At 55.8% G+C, this 18,107-nt stretch overlaps 2 protein-coding genes across 2 annotated transcripts in view; one reads left to right on the forward strand and one right to left on the reverse strand.

The window, feature by feature from the left end:
- LOC142035872 (14 kDa phosphohistidine phosphatase-like) overlaps positions 1 to 18,107 on the reverse strand; it is a 381,702-nt gene that overhangs the window by 83,890 nt on the left and 279,705 nt on the right. The window lies entirely within an intron of this gene.
- LMX1A (LIM homeobox transcription factor 1 alpha) overlaps positions 5,885 to 18,107 on the forward strand; it is a 45,689-nt gene continuing 33,466 nt past the window's right edge. Inside the window, exons 1-3 of the mRNA XM_075038486.1 lie at positions 5,885 to 6,146; positions 6,473 to 6,588; positions 7,186 to 7,372. Of these exons, the coding sequence (XP_074894587.1) occupies positions 6,513 to 6,588; positions 7,186 to 7,372 (263 nt within the window). The 5' untranslated portion in view covers positions 5,885 to 6,146; positions 6,473 to 6,512. The remainder of the gene's footprint in view (positions 6,147 to 6,472; positions 6,589 to 7,185; positions 7,373 to 18,107) is intronic.

Genomic DNA, 18,107 nt, shown 5'->3' on the forward strand with positions numbered 1-18,107 from the left:
AGGAGCTGATGCCGCTGTCTGAAGATAGACCATGTGGTATTAATGGCTTTTTGCTGAAATATGTAGAGGAAAACTTGAGGGTCCTCATGCTTGCAGCAGACCTCTTGTTAAGATGGTGTCCGAGTGCTATTTTGGAGCCCTGCAGGACTTAGTGGTAACTTGGAGTGTGCTTTGGCTCTGGGGTGAGCTGCTGCAGCACAGCGGGCTGAGCCAGCTGGAGAGGGCAGGATGGTTCCACAGCAATAGTGCTGTCTCTTTCAGGAGCTCACAGGCTGTCCTCAGCGTACAGTTGTTGCAGCTGTGATCATAAGCGTTTACATGGAGCTGCAAGGTTGGAGTTTTAATTTGGTCAAGACATCCAAAAGTGCTCTGGGCCATGCTCAGCCCTCTCTGATGGGGTTTAATGTAGACAGCATGGTGCCACTTGATGGCTTAATTTGAGTCCACAATGAGGGATTCAGAGTCCCTGATACTTCACAGTGGCAGAACAGCTCAATACAGGGGCAGCAGAGAAAAATAAACTGGACAGAAGAGTGGGATCCAGCGTGTAGCCCAGGTAGCCCTGCACATGCCACTGCAGTCAGGGCAAGTAGAACTTGCTAAGTCCCATGAGCGATTCACCTCGACTGTCTTGATGCTGATCTCGGTCCACTGCCTGTGAGCAAATCCAGACCACTGCCTTGAAGTTGGAAGTGATGGAATACAATAACCGAGACTGGGGCAGGAAATCTCAAAGTGGGCATTTGTGGCTCCTGGATACCCCTACTCTTGGCAGTCTTCCTCAAGACGCTGGGTAAAGGTGGTCTCTGGGTTCTGGGCCACAAGGTCTCCAGGTTGCACTTCAAGCTGGGCTTGTCCTCTTTCTCCAGATGACTGGTGGGTTTTTTGAAAATTTTGTGTGTTTGATCATCTGCTTAATGCATAGCCCACCACACACTCCCCCACCCTGTGTCTGGTAGGGCAGTGAGACCATGAGACACAGAGTATGGCGCTCTCTGTAATCATTGAGGACCCGAGGTTTAATGTAATCTCCTGAATTTGGTCCTAACCCTCAGATTCCTCATTCATGTTGTGGGCTTCTCTACAACGGTGTCAAAACGCTGCCCAAGAGCAGTGCTTCCCCTAGCCTCGCAAAACGTGGTGGGGAGTCTCTACGGACACCCTGAGGAGCAAATCCCACAGCAGTTAGTAATAACTTACTGGTGTGGTTTTCCTTCAGGAGGAATTGCTGCAGAACAGCAGCTTGGCATGGCTGGAGCTTACCCAATCTGCAGCCCTGTGAAAACCTAATTTTCATAAAACAGTAGCAATCGCAATCATGGATAAGCCAAAGAAAATTTCTGTCCTTGCACATACATTCAGCCCCAGCTTGTGTGGGGTTGTAGCTGCACAAAGAATTCATAAATAGCACTGAAGAACTCAAAAATCAAGAAATACCGAAGTTTAAGTCCCTTCCGATGTGGTCATTTTCCCTTGCAGACATATGTCATGATGGCACCTCCACAATTCGAGTGTAACAGGGTCCAGCTACCCACCCTTCCTTCTGAAACCTGGCTCCTCCTATCTCCTGAATTTTGCTCTTGCTGGATTCCAGTTGCTGGGTCCTGCCACCACTTTGTCTGAAGATCCAGTCATTGGTTTCCCCATGATAAACCCTCCTAGCCTCAGCTTAAGCTCTGACATTTTTTCCTTTGCTCTAGGAATGATAAATAACAGGCTCTGGGAATGACTGGCCCAAGGCAAAGTGTCATATTGTCTTTCCTACCACGCATCACATCTCATGAGCTTTCTGAACTAGCAGCAGGTCCCCCCACCATGGACAAGCTTTATTTTAGTGCACAGGCCAAATGTTTCAAAGCATTTGTTAATTCTGAGCTGCTCACTCTGTAGTGCACCATGGGGGGGGACTTCAAAAAATAGTGGGTTTAGCCACTTACGATGAGGACCTTGGAAAATGAAAAACCCCTTAATCTCCATTGCTTGCGCTAAGCTGGAGTTGTTTCTCACTCAGAAATCAAGCAGGTGTGTTTTCCTGCCCTGTCTTTGTTTGGGTTCTGTAGTGGCTGCTTCCGTTTCTGCTGAAGTTCAACAACAGTGGTTCTGGATTGGGAATAGAAGAAAATAAACCCCAAGCTATAAAGGTTTGAGCTGGTTTGCATTCAGTTCAGCTCTGAGCTCCCTGCTGAATTTAGTGATTCAAGGGCATGTCCTATAGGCCTGGGATGACTTTCAGACCCCAACGGTGTGACTCTGAGCTGAGTGCCACCACCACTGGCTTTTTGTTGAGGACCTCTTGTCTGGGCTGGGCCCTGGACCACCTTCACCATCACACCTGAGCTCCCCTGAGATGCTCTCTTTGCTGCCTGGCTTCTCTGCTCATCCCCTTTCTGTCCCTCCCAGCTCTCCGCTGTCCCATCAAAGGCCCAGGTGGGAAGCTGGGGAGGCTGTGCTGACTTGGTACCTCCTGGAGCACCAGAGGACACAGGGAGGAGGAAGAGGAGGAAAGACACTAATGAGGAGGCACGTGGCGCCCCCCAGAGCTGATAGTGGCAGTGGGAAGCAGCGTGTGTATCCTCTTTCAGGGGATGATGGCTTTTATTTCATGGCAAAGTACATTGTGGTGGAAAGCTTGATACAAAGACAGAGAAACCCTGATAAATCCCCAGGTGTTTGTCAGAATTAGTGGACAAGGACCAACCTACACCTAGACAAGGCCAGTGCTGCCATCCCATACCTCTCTCATCTCTCTCCCTGTGCCCTCTGGGCAATTAGCTGTACCTGAGACAGGCTTGGTTGGGGGGATTTCAGCGGTAAAGGGAGAGGATTTTGTCACCCCAGGGATATTTGACAGCATTGTGGCTGTGGGCTGGTTTCTGGCTTGCCTGTCCACCAGGGCTGATCAGCCCAGCTGGGTGTGCAGCAGCTGATGCCTATAAAGGGCTGTGAGGGTGGCAAAAAGGAGAGCGTGGTGTGTTCTTTATAGGGGTAAGCGGTATAGAGGGATGTCTCTGGGTGGTGGGCAGGGCTTTGTCTTCTGGGTTGAGCTGGCTTCAGGCATTAAAGGCACCCTGATGATGCTGGCTGGGTGGCCCAGTGACTCCTGTCCCAAGGGAGGTGGCTGGAGCGTGTGTAGGGAAGCACAACTCAAACCCACCCTCTTCCTCGGTCTCCTGTGGGCCTGCTTCTGGGTCCAGCCCTCCCTGATCCTCCATGGTTCTGCGTCTGCTTCGCTGGGCAGAGTTAAGGTGATATTGGAGGAGGGATCTGGCTCCCTGCTGTCTGGAGCTATGTCTGTTGCTGTGACTGTGGCTACCCACTCTTGGAGCCGAGTGCTGTTGATCTCCTTCCAGCAGTGAGAGGTGGGGGCCTGCTGGTCCACTCAAGCTCCTTGGCACAAAACATGAGAGCTGGGCAACCCCAATGGGGAGATGGCTGGGGGAGATATGCAGCCCTTCTTCCAATGCTGTGGGCTTGTTAATTTGGTATGCAGCTTCTGTTTAATGCTGTTTTTCCCAGACCACCCAGTTTTTGTAACACTTGGCTGCCTGCAGACCCTACAGTTAGAAGGAGAAAGCCTAGTCCTGCTTCTCCTCTGGTTTAATTCTCTTTAGCTGCTGATGCTGTGGGCTGCTGCACCTAATTCAGCCCTGGGTGAGCTAATCATGGAAACCCTGGCCTTCAGAGGCTGCAGTGAGCTGGCTGAAAAACTCCCCCCAATCTTTTGTAGGGCATTGCCCAAGGTGAAAGTGTGCTTTGGGAGTGAGGGGGTTTGGAGTGTGTTTCTTGCATATTTTACTGCTTCACCTGGTGACCATCCTTTGCAGGAGACCGGGTGTGCTCCAGTACCTGTCATCTGTGTGGGAGCTGGTGGATGTGTGTAAATCACAGGCAGCAAACACCCTGCTGCAGCCCCCTTGGTGCTACGCACGGGGCCCATCCCTCAAGCCTGATGCTTCATAGACTGAGCTGGGAGTTGTGCATGAAAGCTGCAAGGTAAGGCCATCTCCAGATCCCTCCTTGCCTGGAGAGGAAGAGGAGGGGGAACACCACAGGGTGATAACGTCCAGGGGGGAATGACTTCCCTCCCAGCTGTTCCTGCATCTCTGATCAGACCAAATCGGATGGGCAGTCTGAGTATATAAGCAAGGTGCCCTGTATAGGGCCACAGTTTTTAGCAGTGCTGAAGGATGGCATTCTCACCCCGTGGGGTTGACCCCTGGCTGTGTAAGGAAAATCTACCGCCCTGCACAGCTCTGCAGCTGTGGTGGGATGAGACGGGATGGCTGTGCTGATTTGCACAGGGAGGAAAAGCAGCACGCGGTGCCTGGAGCCCCTGGTCATGCTGCAGTCCTTGCCGGGCTGGTGTCTTTGCAATAGGGCTCCAGTAGATCTGGCTACCCAGAAACTTGGCTGGAGCTGCTCAGAAACCTTCAGGAGAGACAAAGACAGAGGCATCAGAGCCCAGTGCCTCCCTGCTGCAGCTCTGCCTTCCTGGATGTGAGGGATCGGAGCTGTTCCACGCTGACCTGTGCGATGGTACCAATGCTTTCATGCCCAAGCTCCCAGTGTAGTTATATTGGGATACAGTGGGGCCATCCCAGGACCCCGTTTCCCTCCCCTATGGGATTTTGGCACGGTGATGATCCACCCATGCTAACCTGCGGCCTCTCTCCTTTCTACGAGCTCCCAAAGGACGTGACCTTGGTCCCTGCATCACCCACGTCATTTGGGCGTGGGGAACGCTTGGTGACGAGGATGACCCACGGAGAGGCTGGGAGCGCTCCTGCCCCTGGTGCCAAGGTCACCGGTGAGCACAGGAGGTGAGGCTCCTGAAAACCTCCCGTCTTCCAGGAGCCTGGAGTGGGTCCCTCGCAGCTCTGCAGCCGTTCCCCCGCCCCTCTTCCCAGCCGGAGAGGGGGGACCCAGCCCTCCTCCGTGCCGGTGGAAGCCGCGGCCCCGCTGCCCAGGCCCCTCCGGCAGCGGCAGGTACGCGGCCGTGGCTCCGGGCCTTGCGGGGCCCGTGAAATTCCCCGAAAAATAGCGATTCCCCCCGCCCCCAGGCAGGAGAAAAGGGGAGAGCCGGGCGGGACGGGAAATCGCCGGGGCTGCGGGAAGGCTCCAAGTTTCAGCTTCCCCGGTCGGGCGGGATCTTTCCTCCGAGGGTTTCCCCTCCCCGAAACCGATGCGGTTTGGCGGAGCCGGAGCGGCGCTTCCCCGGGGCCGCCTCCCCCCGCGGCTCCGCGGTACCGGCGCCCGTAGCGGACCGGGCCCTGCTCGGCGCCAGCGATTACCGGCGACGAGCCCTCCGGGACAGCTCTCCGGCTTTGGTGGTGGTGTTTTGGTTTGGGTTGTTTTGTTTTTGTTTTGTTTTTTTTTTTTCCCCTCCCTTCCCAGCGCTCATTTTCCTTAAATACCGGGGAGCGAGGCGCCCGGGGCGATGCGCAGCGCCTGGGAGCGCATCCCGCCCCGGCCGCTGCCTCCCCCGAGCTGGAAACCGGCTTTTCCCCCAAAAAACTGCCGGCCTGGGCTTCTCCTGGAAGGGGGAGCTGATTTCCAGCCGGTTTCACTACCGGGAGAGCCGCGGTGGCGGGGCACCACCCTCCACCTTGTTTGGTTTTTTTGTTGTTGTTTGTTTGTGGTTTGGTTTTTTTTTTTCCTTGTCTTCTTTTTGGCTTGCTTTCGAAGAAAAAAAAAAAACAAACAACCAGGGAGCGGAGTCGGGGCTGCCCCGGCGCCCCGCGGGGCGGCCCGGCCGTGCCCCCCGGAGCCGGGAAGGGCCGCCGGCCCCTCGAGGCGTGGCGGGGCCGGTGCCTGTAGCCAGGCAGGAGAGCGGGGAGGAAACTTATTTCGAGTGGGGTGGAGAGGGGAGGGCAGGGGGTGGGGGTCGGGCAGGGAGGTATCAGCTCCAGGAAATGTGCCTTGGCAGCAGTCGGACGGGCGCTTCCCCGCAGGTTGGTGCGCTCCGCTCCGGAGCCGTCCGGGACGCCGCGGTTCTCTCCCCATCCCGGGCAGCTCCGGCGGCGGGGAACCCGGGGGAGGTCAGCCCGGGGAGGCAGAGGAGCCGCCGCAGGACCCCCCCGGAGCGGTGGCTGCGGACGCTTGTCCCGCCGGTTCCCCGCAAGAAGGCGTCGCCCGGGCCGCCCCAGGTAAGCGGCCGAGCCCCGCCGACGGCAGCCCCGCATCCTCCCGTCCCGCTGCCGCGGGGGGCCCCGGCACCGGCCGCGTCGCCACGTCGGGGCCGCGGGGCTGGTGGGGGGGACACGCTGGGGAGCCCCCCACAGACACCCCGGGGCAGCGGCTGCGAAGCCGAAGCAGGGGGTCCGGGGTGGGGGGGGGGTTCTCCCGCTCGGCGGCAGGGAGGGAGGAGGGAGCCGGGCGCCCCGGGAGCGGGCGGGCAGCCGGGGCGGGGAAGCCCCGGCCGGGGGGCTGCGGGGCCGGGCTGAGCGCGGCGTGTCCGGGCTGTGTTTGGCAGGCGGGCGGCGCGGACCCCTCGCCCGGTCCGGCTCCCCACCATGCTGGACGGGCTGAAGATGGAGGAGAGTTTGCAGAGCGCCCTGGACCCCGCGGCCCCCTTCTCCTCCCTGCTGGGTAAGTCGGGGCACCCCGCTTGCCCTCCCGGGGACACCCCCCCCCCCCAACCCCAGGGTGGGGCACGGCCGGGCTGGCCCCCAGCGATGGGCACAGGGGGTTTGGGGGGCCCGGGGGCAGTTTTCCCCCCGGCTCGTTCCTGCCCGGCGCCGCTCCCTTCGGCCGGGGAGCGCCCCCGGCGCCCGCCTTCCCCGCTCCCGTTTCGTTCCGCGATCGCATTCAATCGTGCGTGCCCCCCCCCTACTCGCCCCGAGCGCAACGAAGGCCTTTCCTTCGTTATCGAACGATAACAAATTTATTTTATTTTTTTTTTCTTCGTTTTAATACCGGTTGCGAACAATCGCCCTCTTTCCGACCCGCGGCTCCGCCGCTGCCTTTCCAAGAGGAACGAAATTGGGGGCGATGTCCTCCCCCCGGAGCTCCCCTATGGCACAGATGCCCCCCGAATCCCAGCGCAGCACCCCGCACACCCCCGGCCCCTCCAACCTACACGGGGAAAGCGAGAGCAGCGGGATCCTCTGTCCATCCCTCGGCCGGTCCCGTCTCCCCATCCACGTCTCCCTCCACCCACCCCTGCCCCCGGGTCCTTTCCCGCAGGCAGAGCCGCGACCCCCAAGTCGGTGTGCGAAGGGTGCCAGCGAGTTATTTCGGACCGGTTCCTGCTGCGCTTGAACGACAGCCTGTGGCATGAGCAGTGCGTCCAGTGCGCGTCCTGCAAGGAGCCCCTGCAGACCACCTGCTTCTACCGCGACAAGAAGCTCTACTGCAAGCTGGACTACGAGAAGTAAGTGTCCTCCTGACCCTCCGGTGAGCCCCCCCCTCGCTCCACTCCCACCTCCCGCAAAGCCCCGGTGCCCTGCCAAAAACACAGAGAGGGTCGGGGGGCTTGGCGTCCCCCCGCAGCTCCCTGCTTTCCCCTGCCCCGTGTGTCCCGAAAGGCGTCAGCCTTACGGTTGCTGCGTGGCGAGTCGCGCTTCTTCCCCGCAGCCTTGTCGCCCCTCGGTTCTCCCCTTTGTAGAGGGGTTTCGTTGTGCTCGGGTTGCGCCTTGGGAATTTAGGAGCCTTTTGCTGGGAGCCTGCGAGACCCCTGGTAACCCCGGGGCTGTGGAGGGACGGGGCCAAGCGTTTTCCTGTCTCCTCTAGCTTTATTTTCCTACTGAGCGTCTGCAAGAGGAATGTTATATCCTCCCTGACCTGGTCCTGGATGGGGCTATTTTCCTAATATTCCCACAGGCAGGGCAATGCTATTGCTCCCCCTGCTTGACCAGGGAAACTGAGGCACTCGGCAGGGACCAGGGAAGGCCCCGCTGAATTCGGAGCATTTGCAATTGCACGCCGGAGGCTTTGCCTGTGCTTGGGGCTGTGACAGAGCAGGAAATCTGAATGTAGGTGGTTAAAGCTTCCAGCCCTGACTCTTCCCCTTTGGCAAGTGTGGGGCTTGGGGGGGGGAAAGACAATGAGAAAATTGTTTTTCTTTTTTTAAAGAAAAACCTTTCCAGTGGGAATGGGGAGAAGGCTGTTGAGTCTTTCCTCTCCTGCAGCTGCTTTCGTTTTTTCCTGCTCATCCCACTCTTGCTGTCCCTGCCGGACTCTACTCCCTGGCTGGCTTTTGGAGCCGTTAAATTTGTGTTGCCTCCGGGCTGGTTGTTTCTTGAGGATGGTGTAGATGGGGGGGCCGGATCCCTCGCTATGGCAATAGCATGGCTGCTGGAGCCCCGTGATTTAATTCCCAGGTTGCCGTTATATGAAAAAACGGTCGTCGGCGATGCTCTCGTCCCGGCCTTCGGTGGGTTGGTGAGCATGCCGGGGGCTAGCCCTGCTCCGGGCCTTTTTAAAGTTTTTTTTCTTTAAGTCCCATATTGTGGGTCTGAGTTTAATCACTATGGATACAAGGCAAATTGAAAGCAGAATTTGTGCGCGTGACCTTGTTTTCAAATGTTTACGAAAGAGCGGAAGAATTAGCTGCCGCGAGAGTGGAAAGGAGAGAGCTGCGTTATGGGCTTTTTATTTTTTAGGCAAAAATTTGTTGAGATTGGGTGCACTGCTTGTTTGTCCATAAAAATTTGGCTACTGATTACCATATGTTTCCAATGCATTTTAATTCGCATTTTCTGCTTTATCAGTGCCTCCGTTCGGAGCGTTAAGGGGAAATTGGGGTGAATATTACCGCAGAAATGCCTTTCCAGCTTGCAGCACATGTGGGTTTTACTCTCTGAGCATTTAACTGCAGCTTCTGAGCTCTGGAAGCTGCCTCCAACCTGAAACCCTCCTCCTATGCCTCTTGGCCGTGAAAGAAATTGGTGCCGCCGTTGGCTTCTTGCTGTGCCCATCTCACTGTCGGGATGGACAAGGATGATGGCAGAGAAAAAAGAACAAAACAAAAAAAGTCACAAATATTTCCTAGGCTCCGGCAGTGGCACCGTTTATCCTGGTTATTTCCCAGCTGTGTTTGCATTGGTGACTTTTGCCTGAGCTGGGGAGCGGGCTCTGCGGCAGGCGGTTTCCCCAAGGTGTGATGGTTTTAGCCCTGAACCGTTACTGGCCTCTTCCCCTCCTGCACCCGCCTGCCCCTTGCTATCACATTGTCGTCCCCTTGATTTTATTTTTTTATTTTTTTTTTGGCATGGGGCTGCAGGTCTATGTCCCTGTTCCTCCATCATCCTGGCAGGGCTCTCCGCCATGCTGCTGCTGCGACCCCATACCTGGGGACAGCGAGGATGCAGAGCAGAGTCCCAAAGAGCTGTTCCCTTTGGGCTCTGCTGAGCTTTACGCATGGCTCTGTATTTAACAAAAACCCCTCTTTCTTTGCCCAAACTGCCTGTCCTGTCTCCAGGCTGAGCGTTTTCCCCGGGTGCAGGAGCACTGTGCCTGCCTCTGCTGCCGTGCCGATGCCGATATCGGGTCTTTCAGTGCGAAACACACAGGGGAAGAGCTGCTGCTCTTGGACTGAGCTAATTATCTCGAGCCGATAGCTGGTTAATTATCGCGGGTGACTGACACTCCTTGCCCAGCGTGATGGTGTAAAGCGGCCGATCCTCCCTGCGGCATCGGTGGTCGCGCCTGCAGAGCTGGGCTCCGTCAGCCTCTCTGTCGGCACGGAGGATTGGGCTGTCGACGCGCGAAACACCAGTGCTGTGGGTGTCGGGGAAGAGGTTGGGATCCTACCTGCCAGTGTCGTGGTGTTGGTGTTTTTGTGTTGTTAGTTTTTTTTTTGTTTTGTTTTTTTTTTTTAATTGGAAGAAAGGATTTCTTTTCCAGATGGTGACTGTTGGGATGTTTTACCAGAGATGAGTAGGTGCAGTATTTTCTGACACGTATCTTCGCTCTCTGTTTGAGCTGCATTTATAACAAGGCTGCAGAGGGTTAATGACAGAGCGTGAGACGGCAGAGTTATGCCTTTAGTTATAAATACACCCATGGAAAGTGTTACGGACGGTTTTAAGCAAGCATCTGACTTGCCGGACTCTAGAAATTGAGGAATCATTTATTAAAACACATGTTTTGCATTTCTTTGTCTTTCATAAAGAGGAAGACCTTGGGAGAGGACCTGGAGAGCAACGGATTAAAGACCAGGGATGCTGGGCCAGGTCTTGGCATCAATTTGGGGTGCCCAGAGCTGCGGCTTGGGACCCATGGGCAGTTTGGACAGCGATGCTGGCCAGGCACTTGGGGGGCTGGGGGTCACTCTTGGACCAGTTTCCCCAGTGCTGGCGGGGTCAGCTCCTGGGGAGAGACCTCTCGAGCCCGTGCCCCTGGGACAACATCTATTTGGGGCAGAGGACATTCGTTACAGAACATCCCGAATCCTGCAGCAGCCCCCGGCGCTTGTCCAAACCTGATAAGTCTCAACTATGACAAGGTTCAGGCTTCGCCCTGGCCGGCTCCCCGACTGCAGAGCGGCCCTGGGGACGCACCCCGGCTGCGGGGCCCCCGTTTTGGTGACCAGGGGGATGAGCTTTTTGTGGTGGCAGATTTGAGGCGGGGGGGGGGGGGGGCAATGTCAAACCTGGCCATAAGTGGGGAGGTGTGCTGGACGTGGTGGGCTGCTCTGGAGGCTTAAAATCCACGTCAGGCTGGGAATGGCTGAGCCCCACTTGCCCAGGGGTGTTTCACGGTGGGTTTGCACAGGCCAAGCCGAGCCAGAGCAGTAGGGAGGACCTGGAGTTGCGGGGACATCCTCATCCCCAAGTCCCACCGTGGGCGATGCCGGCGGCATGCAGAAACCCCTCCGGCCGGTTCTGGGGGCCGGGAGCCCTGACAGCGGTGCGGTCGTGACGGGGGGCGCAGCTGGGGAGCGTGGTGACGGCGGGACGGCTTGGCACGTCCCCAGCCGCGGCGCAGAGCCCCGGCCCCAGCCCCGGCTGGCAGGAGCAGATGGCCAGCACATCTCGGAGCAGGCCTGGCATGTGGGCGCCGGCAGCGGAGGGGCGGCCGCGGCCCCCGAGCCACCGCCGTCGTGCCGGGCTCCCCGGCCGAGGGAGGCAGTTGTGTGATGCTCGCCCTGTCTTCGCACGGCTTGACGGCTCTGTGCCGTTGCCAGCTTTTGCGCCGTTGCAAAGCTCCTCCGGCTTGGCTCTGAAATCCCCTGCTCCCGGAGTCGTGGGGTTGTGTGGGTGCCGTCTCCGTGAATTAAAACAAGGAGGCGCATCTGGCTGCGAAGGGGGAAAAAAAAAAATAAAAATCCTTCTAAGCTCCAAACCCGCACAAAAGAAAACACGTGTGAAGAAACCTATTGGTGTTGGGTTTTAAAATCACACCCAGCATCTTCACATGGGGGATGAGCCTGAATCCCCAGCAGCGTGGTCCCAGCAGACTGCGGCTGGCTCTGCCCAGGGGGAAGGTGGGATCTGCCCGGCTCAGAGCAGCACGGCCTCCTCTCACCCGCTGGAGGCTCGTCTGGCAGCTGCCGCCGTGGAGGAGAGAGGGGGAAGAGGTTTGAAGCATGGTGGCTGTTTATCTTGCTTAACGTGGGTAATGAATGTAATTGCGCAATTAGCTGCAAACCCTGGCGCTGCTTCCCCAGCCCGGAAGGGTTGCGAGGGGGATAATCCCAAACGGATTGAATGAATAAGGTGATGCTGATGCTGAACGCTTTAAGGCAGCCCACTGGCCGGAGATTTCCTACGGTCTGGGGGGTTTGTGCTGGCAATTCAGAGTCCTTTGCCTTCTTTCGCCTGGAGAAATGGGACTTTTTGCTCTTCTTGTGGCTGATGGGAGAGAACGGTCCCTCCAGAGAGCCATGGGTCAGCCCAGCTACAGTGCAACATGCCCTCCGGAGGTCCTTTTCCCTTCTTGTAGGGCATCCTATGGAGAGAATGGTGCTAACTTGGGTTTCTCCAGCTGGCCAGGCACTGGGGACGGCCAGGCTGGCCTGGATGGGGTTGCAGAGCACATGGCACCTCTGAGGCATGATGTCCCTCTCACCGGACTCTCTTTTCCCATTCCTCAATCTTCTAGCACTTCCTATCCTTTTTGCCTGCTCTCCAACCCCACCCAGCACCTTGTCTCCCGTAGCAAACCCTCCCCTGTCCTCATCCCCTTTCCCACGGCTCCCGGAGGAAATGTGCCGACTCTTTGTGGGCTGGGATGAGCGTGGCTCTGGAGCGGCTGAATTTGGCCTTATCCCTACCAGGGATGCTGTGGTGGGTATTGCCAGGCTGGGACCAGGCGGCGGTCCTTTGTTTTTTGTTAGTAAGTTGCCTTGTTATGCCAGTAGTGGGGGGAAGCAGCGGGATGAGGTGATGAGAGGCGTTACGGAGGCTGCTGTGGGATCCAAGCTGGAAAAGTGAGGCAAGCAAAATATGCCTCGCCCCCATCTCTGCTGTCTCCCATCCTCCTGTGCGCTGCTTGCGGGGGTCTCTCTTTCCAAAGTGAGTGGAGAGGAGATTTGGCATCTTGCCCCTTCCCCCTGCCCTTAATTAAATTTGTGTCTTACAATTAATGTTTCATAGAAAGGCCAGGAAGGGAGCGACGTTCGGCAGCTTGGGAGTGAGGCAGCCGAATATACGCGTCATCTGTCCCTCCGTGGTGGGGACAGGGGTGGCTTTGGGGTCACCCTTTCTCCTGCTCATTGGCAGTGGGACCCTGGAGGCTGCGGGTTGGTGCTGGCAGACCTGGGACCTGAGCATCCTTGGGACCCTCCATGGTTTCTGCCATCTTATTTCAGACCTGCAATGATTTTAAATTTTTTTTTTTTTCCTTTTTCTTTCTCCCGCTGTGACACAGTGCTCCCTGATCAGCCCCTGACGGGGCACTTGGAGCTGGGCAAACTGCTTCAGATCTTTGCAATCCTGATGAAGGCACCGAAAAGAAATCGGCTAGGGAAAGAAAGGGGGGTTTGTTTCAGTTTGATGAGAATTTTGTCTCTACCAGCTGGAGAGACAGCTGGGGTCCTCTCCTGCCCCGGCTCGCCAGCCCTCGCCTCGCCGGTTCTTCACCTGCTCGCAGCCGCCAGGCGCAGGGAGGGATTTTCCGAGCTGTGGATTTAAGAGAGCCCACAATTTGGTTTCTTCCTTGGTCCTTCCTCGGGGAACTTTCCGGCAGGGTCTAAACCCCATGCTGCGGTCACCCCCAGCCAGTTTCGGAGAGGGTGGTGGTCTCGGATGTTAGCTGTGCCGAAGGCTGGCCAGCATGTGGGCAGGATTTGTCTGCAGCCGGGGACGCTGAGCTCCGCTGGCTGCCCCCGTTCCTGCTGGCAGCAGTGGGGTGGCCTCGATGTACCCAAACCTGCGGCAGTTTCTGACTCTGACCCTGCACGCTTGCCTCGGGGTGTGGGCGGGGGTCCCCGAAACACCCTCTGCCTTGGAGGGGGCGAAGGGGACTTTGGGGGTGAGGCTTGGTCTCCTCTTCTGCCCACAGGGGTGCAAGTCCCGCTTCTGGCTGCATGGGGGGGAGACCCGATGGTTTGAATGAGGTTTGGGTCTGGATTCATGGTTCCCCAATTCTGGTGAACCCTGTGGTGTGCAGCCAAGGAGGGGTACTCAATACATCCCATGTCCCAGCTATTTTTCTTCTCAAGATGCTCTTTGTCCCTTTGTGCTCCATTTTGTCTCTGGCTCCTGCTCTCTGTGGATGCAAACGTGGGCTGGGGACGCTGGCACTGGCATGGGGACGGAGGGCCTGGGCTGGAGGACTGTGCCTCTACCTGTGATTTAACAAAACATCTCCTCTGTAATAGGAGTAAAGAATAGCTTAAGTAGGGAGAAAATATTTGGATTTTATTAGGGTGAAATACTGGGGTTGACCCAAAATAATATTTTTTTTTTTCCATAAATGTGTTTTCATGACAAATTTGAATTTCTGGGTGTTTCTAAGAGATTTCAGAAGGGAGAGATGTGGGGGACTAATGGTGCTCCCTGATGTGGCCAACACCACGCAGGTGTGTGTGAAAGCCTATAGCCACAGTTATGCTAGTCTCTAACTCCAATTTTGTTCCTCAATACTTTTAACCTGGAAGGAATCCTGCCTGGGCAGAAGGAAGCCAGCTGGGCCCTGGGTATCTTCTCCTGGGGCTGTGGGTCCTTGGGGTCAATGGATGCACCCGGGTTGTCTCGTGTGTCTGTGAAACCGGCAGGCATCTCATTGCAGCTCTGTTTGAGGTTTGGTTTTTTGTTGTGGGTTTTTTTGGTAGGTTTGTTTGTTTGTTTTAAGATCATCAAACCTTGGTTGCCCAGGAGAGGGGTTATGTAATCCCTGGCTTCCCACCTCAAATATTTACGAACAGCCAGATCCCGAAGCTTTTGTGAAAGGTGTGGGGCAGGCTGTGCTGTGCCAGGGCTGTGCTGGCAGCAGGGGCACAGCATCGGGCTGGTGGCACCGGTCTCTGTTTATTTGGGGGGTTTTCTATCAGTTGACTCTGTCTTCTTGCTTATCTGTTTTGCTGGGATCTTATTAACAAAAGACCAGTTTCCTCAGCTTGTCAGGGAACCTTCAGGTGCTCCATGTTTTGTAGGCTGGCTATCTGAAAGTGGTGTTTTCTCCCACAAAGATTTGAGTTTTCAGGAAGGTGGTATGTGTTTTTCTCAATACAGAGGTGAAACCATGTTGTGTTCAATGCAAACAATTTATTTTCTCACATTGCACTGTGTGCTTGCATGCACCTACCTGTTTTCAGTAAGAGTGTTTCCCATGCCCATGAATAAGATCCTGTTTTCGGTTCAGGTCTCCTGCATTAGTGCCTCCTCCAGCTATGATGGGCCTTGGTTGTATGCAGGAGAAAGAGCTGAGACTTGGCTCCTTCACTTGTGAAATGGAGCTAGAAATATGAATCCAGCTAAAAAAGGCTTCAATCATCATCATAAGTGCTTTAAGCATCTTGCTAGGCGACTTTGAACACCAAGCATGAATTCTCAGTCTCTCTCCAGATTTGCCTCATTTTTACGTCATGCCTCCTTTTGTGTTTTCCACCCTGGGCTACCTTTGACCAAAGGTGACCGAGAGCTTGTGTTGCAGAGATACCAGCTTCTCCCAGGCACAAATCAGTAGGATTAATGCATGAATCGATAGGAGAAGGCACGAATCGGTAGGAGAACTGCTCTCCTCTGTATCCCAGCATAACCCGGCAAGCAGCGATGCTTCCCCTCGTCCGAGGGTCACTGGGGCTCCATGGCCGCAGATGAAAGGTTTGCCCTGCCCGGAGGCATCCTGCTCTTCCTCAGGGCAAATGCCTCGAAGGGCAGAGCACATTTGGAGAAGGCTTCCTTGGCCGGTACTCGTGCTCTGCGAGCCCATCAGGGCTCGGCATTGATCCTTCCCAGCTGTCCCCCTGTCGCCGTTGTCTGTACATTGTCTCTTGCCGCTCCCTACCCCTCTCCTTCCCTTGTGGGCTTCGTTTCCTAACGCTGCTCTTAGGGAGAGCTTTCTGTCCTTGACAGCGGAACAAATCCCTTTTCACGCGACCATTGCTCCTCAGCCCATTGTCCTCCGCCTCCACCGCCACCGTGCAAAATCTCCCTCCCCAGTACGTCTGTTCCTCTGGAATGATAACCACCATCGCGGTGGGGCAGTGAGCCCCCGAAATCCCTCTGGGCAAGGTTCCCTGCCCTGCAAGGGAGCAAAGTGGGGTCTTAAAAGCACAAGAATAGGCAAGGGCGATTCCCAGAGAATCCACCATTTGGATGTGATTCATCTCTTTGGGATGTGTATCCTCTCCTCTGGTTTTGTGCTGCGGAGCTCCTTGGTTGAACCTGGAGCCTGTGTGTACTCAGGGCTCCTTCCCTGCCTGGGGCCAGCGGGGCCACATTATAAGTAGATTTTTCACTGCGTAGCATCGCCCAAGGTGACTAAGCAGGAAGAGAGAGGCAGGAATTTTCTCTTTGCTATTGAAAGCTTAGGTAAGCATTTGGCAGGAAAAGTTGGGAAAGGGGAGAGAAATAGGTTAAGGGACCTGAAGGCAGTTCTCAGCTGCAGCATTTTTCTTATTTGAAAGAGTCAGTGTTGTCATTTCTTCCCCCCAACTCCCACTGTCGTAAAAACGTAGGGATGCTTTCATTGTCAGAATTTCTGCTCGGCATTTGCTGGCTCTGTTAAGTCTTTATTCCTGGAAAACAGTGTCTTAGCTAAAGAAAATGATCCTAACCTCTGCAGTAATGTATCTAAACAAGAGGAGGGGGAAATGGACACATGTTCGTGATTGCCTCCACAGGGGTGATTTTGCTGCCATTGGATGAATAAATTCACGGGTGCTGGTAGTGGGGGTGGACATTTGTCAAGGCACAACCCCAAAACTCTTGCCCAATGACTTCTGTATTAAGCCCGGATTGGGACTGCCCTACAACACACTTCTGGGGCATCTTTTACGTTTCTGGTCTTGGAGAGGACCGTCCAGGCAACAGGAGAGGAGGCAACCGCGCTGTGCTGCCTGTGTGTCGGGTGTGCAGGACCCCAGCCCTGCGCTGGGTGTTGAGAATGGGGCGACAGTCTCGTCTCTGCTTGCAGACCACTTTCTGTAGGTCCTGCAAGGGTTAAAGGGGAGGAAGAGGCTCCTCCGGAGCACACGGTTCAGCCAAGCCAAGGTCTGAATTGCTCCATGGAGCTGCTGAACGCCAGATCTTGGCTGCAGGGAGAGCTGAGAGCACCTTGCTCACCTGAACTGTGTCCCCGGAGCCTAACCATCCTCTTGGCTTGGGCACCTGCGGTCTCTGGTGCGGTGGGATGGCCCAGGTTCATGTGTCTTGAGTCTTGTTTGTGCCAAATGGGTGGCCAGCTGGGTTGGTGATGGGGAACTGAAATACTGAATTATGTATATCTCAGCATCTCCGCTGCTGGGCAGAGCGCTGGAGTGGTATTGAGCAGATCCTTTTAAACAGCTATGTGGACATAGGAGCTTGGTTAGGAAAGCCATTAAGTCTTTGAATCTTCTTGATGCCTGCTCAGGTGAATGTTGCTCCTTCCTTCTGCATCCATAATTATGAAAGGCTGAAAGAGCAACCTCAGCAGACTGGCTTAAAAGTTTAATGAAGCTTTAGTCTTGTAGGCTGGCTCTTGAGTCTGAGCTTGTTTCAACTCTGGCCCTAGGAAGGAGGGTTAACCAGAAAGGAGGAGAGGCTTCCTGCATGCATTACCTTGAGGACATTAAAACTCATGTTGATGGGAGGTGCTGTTAGGAAGATGGATTAGGAGAAAGTAATGGGAGAAGACATCAGAGATGGGTGAAGGGCCATGCATGGGGAAAGTAGGTCCAAGTGAGGCATTTACCCTTGGCAGGGGGAAAACCACCCGTGGCAAGGACGAGATTTTCTGGCCCCAGCTGTGCAGGATATGTGTGTGATGGATGCCCTCTGCTCTGCAGCTCCAAACCCGGGCAGCACTGATGGATGGGTGCCAGGGTGCAGCAGGATCTGGGTGGCTCACCCGCTCTGTCTGGTGTAACACGCTTCTCCCAGTGCCCGCCAGAGACGCTCCGGGCTGGGGAGGGTTGCCGGCGTGCCCGCGCTGGCAGTCTCCGGCTGGGTCCTAGCAAGAGCCAAAGCGTCTGTGCCCTTGGCAGGGTCTTGATGGGAGTTTCCTCTGCAGCACCAAACTCACTTTTGCACCTTTTTTTGGCCGGCTGAGACGTGGAGCCGAGACCCTGAGCAGTTGGCTGGTGCGGGGCTGAGGGAGAAGCGCTCTCTCCCCAGATGTGCTGCACTGTGAATCTCCGCTGGATCCCATTTTTAGTTTCATGGTAAGGGTTTGCAGCAGGAATGACTTCTGGCTGAGCACGCTGGGCTCCTGCCCACTCCCAGCACTTCACCTTTCTCCTCCTCTCGCCTCGTGGTGAAACTGTAGCTCTTTATGGCTGGACTGAAGATGCAAGAAATGTGGTCAATGCTTTGATGCTGGGCTATGTCTAGGGACACAACTAGCTTCATGGGACTGTTTCTCCACGGCCATCCAAGTTCGGAGGCACTGATGCTACCCGTCCTTATCCAGGCAGGGTAATGTGAAGTGATGAATCTGGCTGCTAAACCAGAGAGCCCAAATCCGCCCTGCTCTGCTGGGAGGGCCCATCCCCATCTTCCAGAGAAAGTGCAATTCCC

The sequence above is a fragment of the Buteo buteo genome, chromosome 10 (assembly GCF_964188355.1).
Source record: "Buteo buteo chromosome 10, bButBut1.hap1.1, whole genome shotgun sequence".
NCBI lineage: Eukaryota > Metazoa > Chordata > Aves > Accipitriformes > Accipitridae > Buteo > Buteo buteo.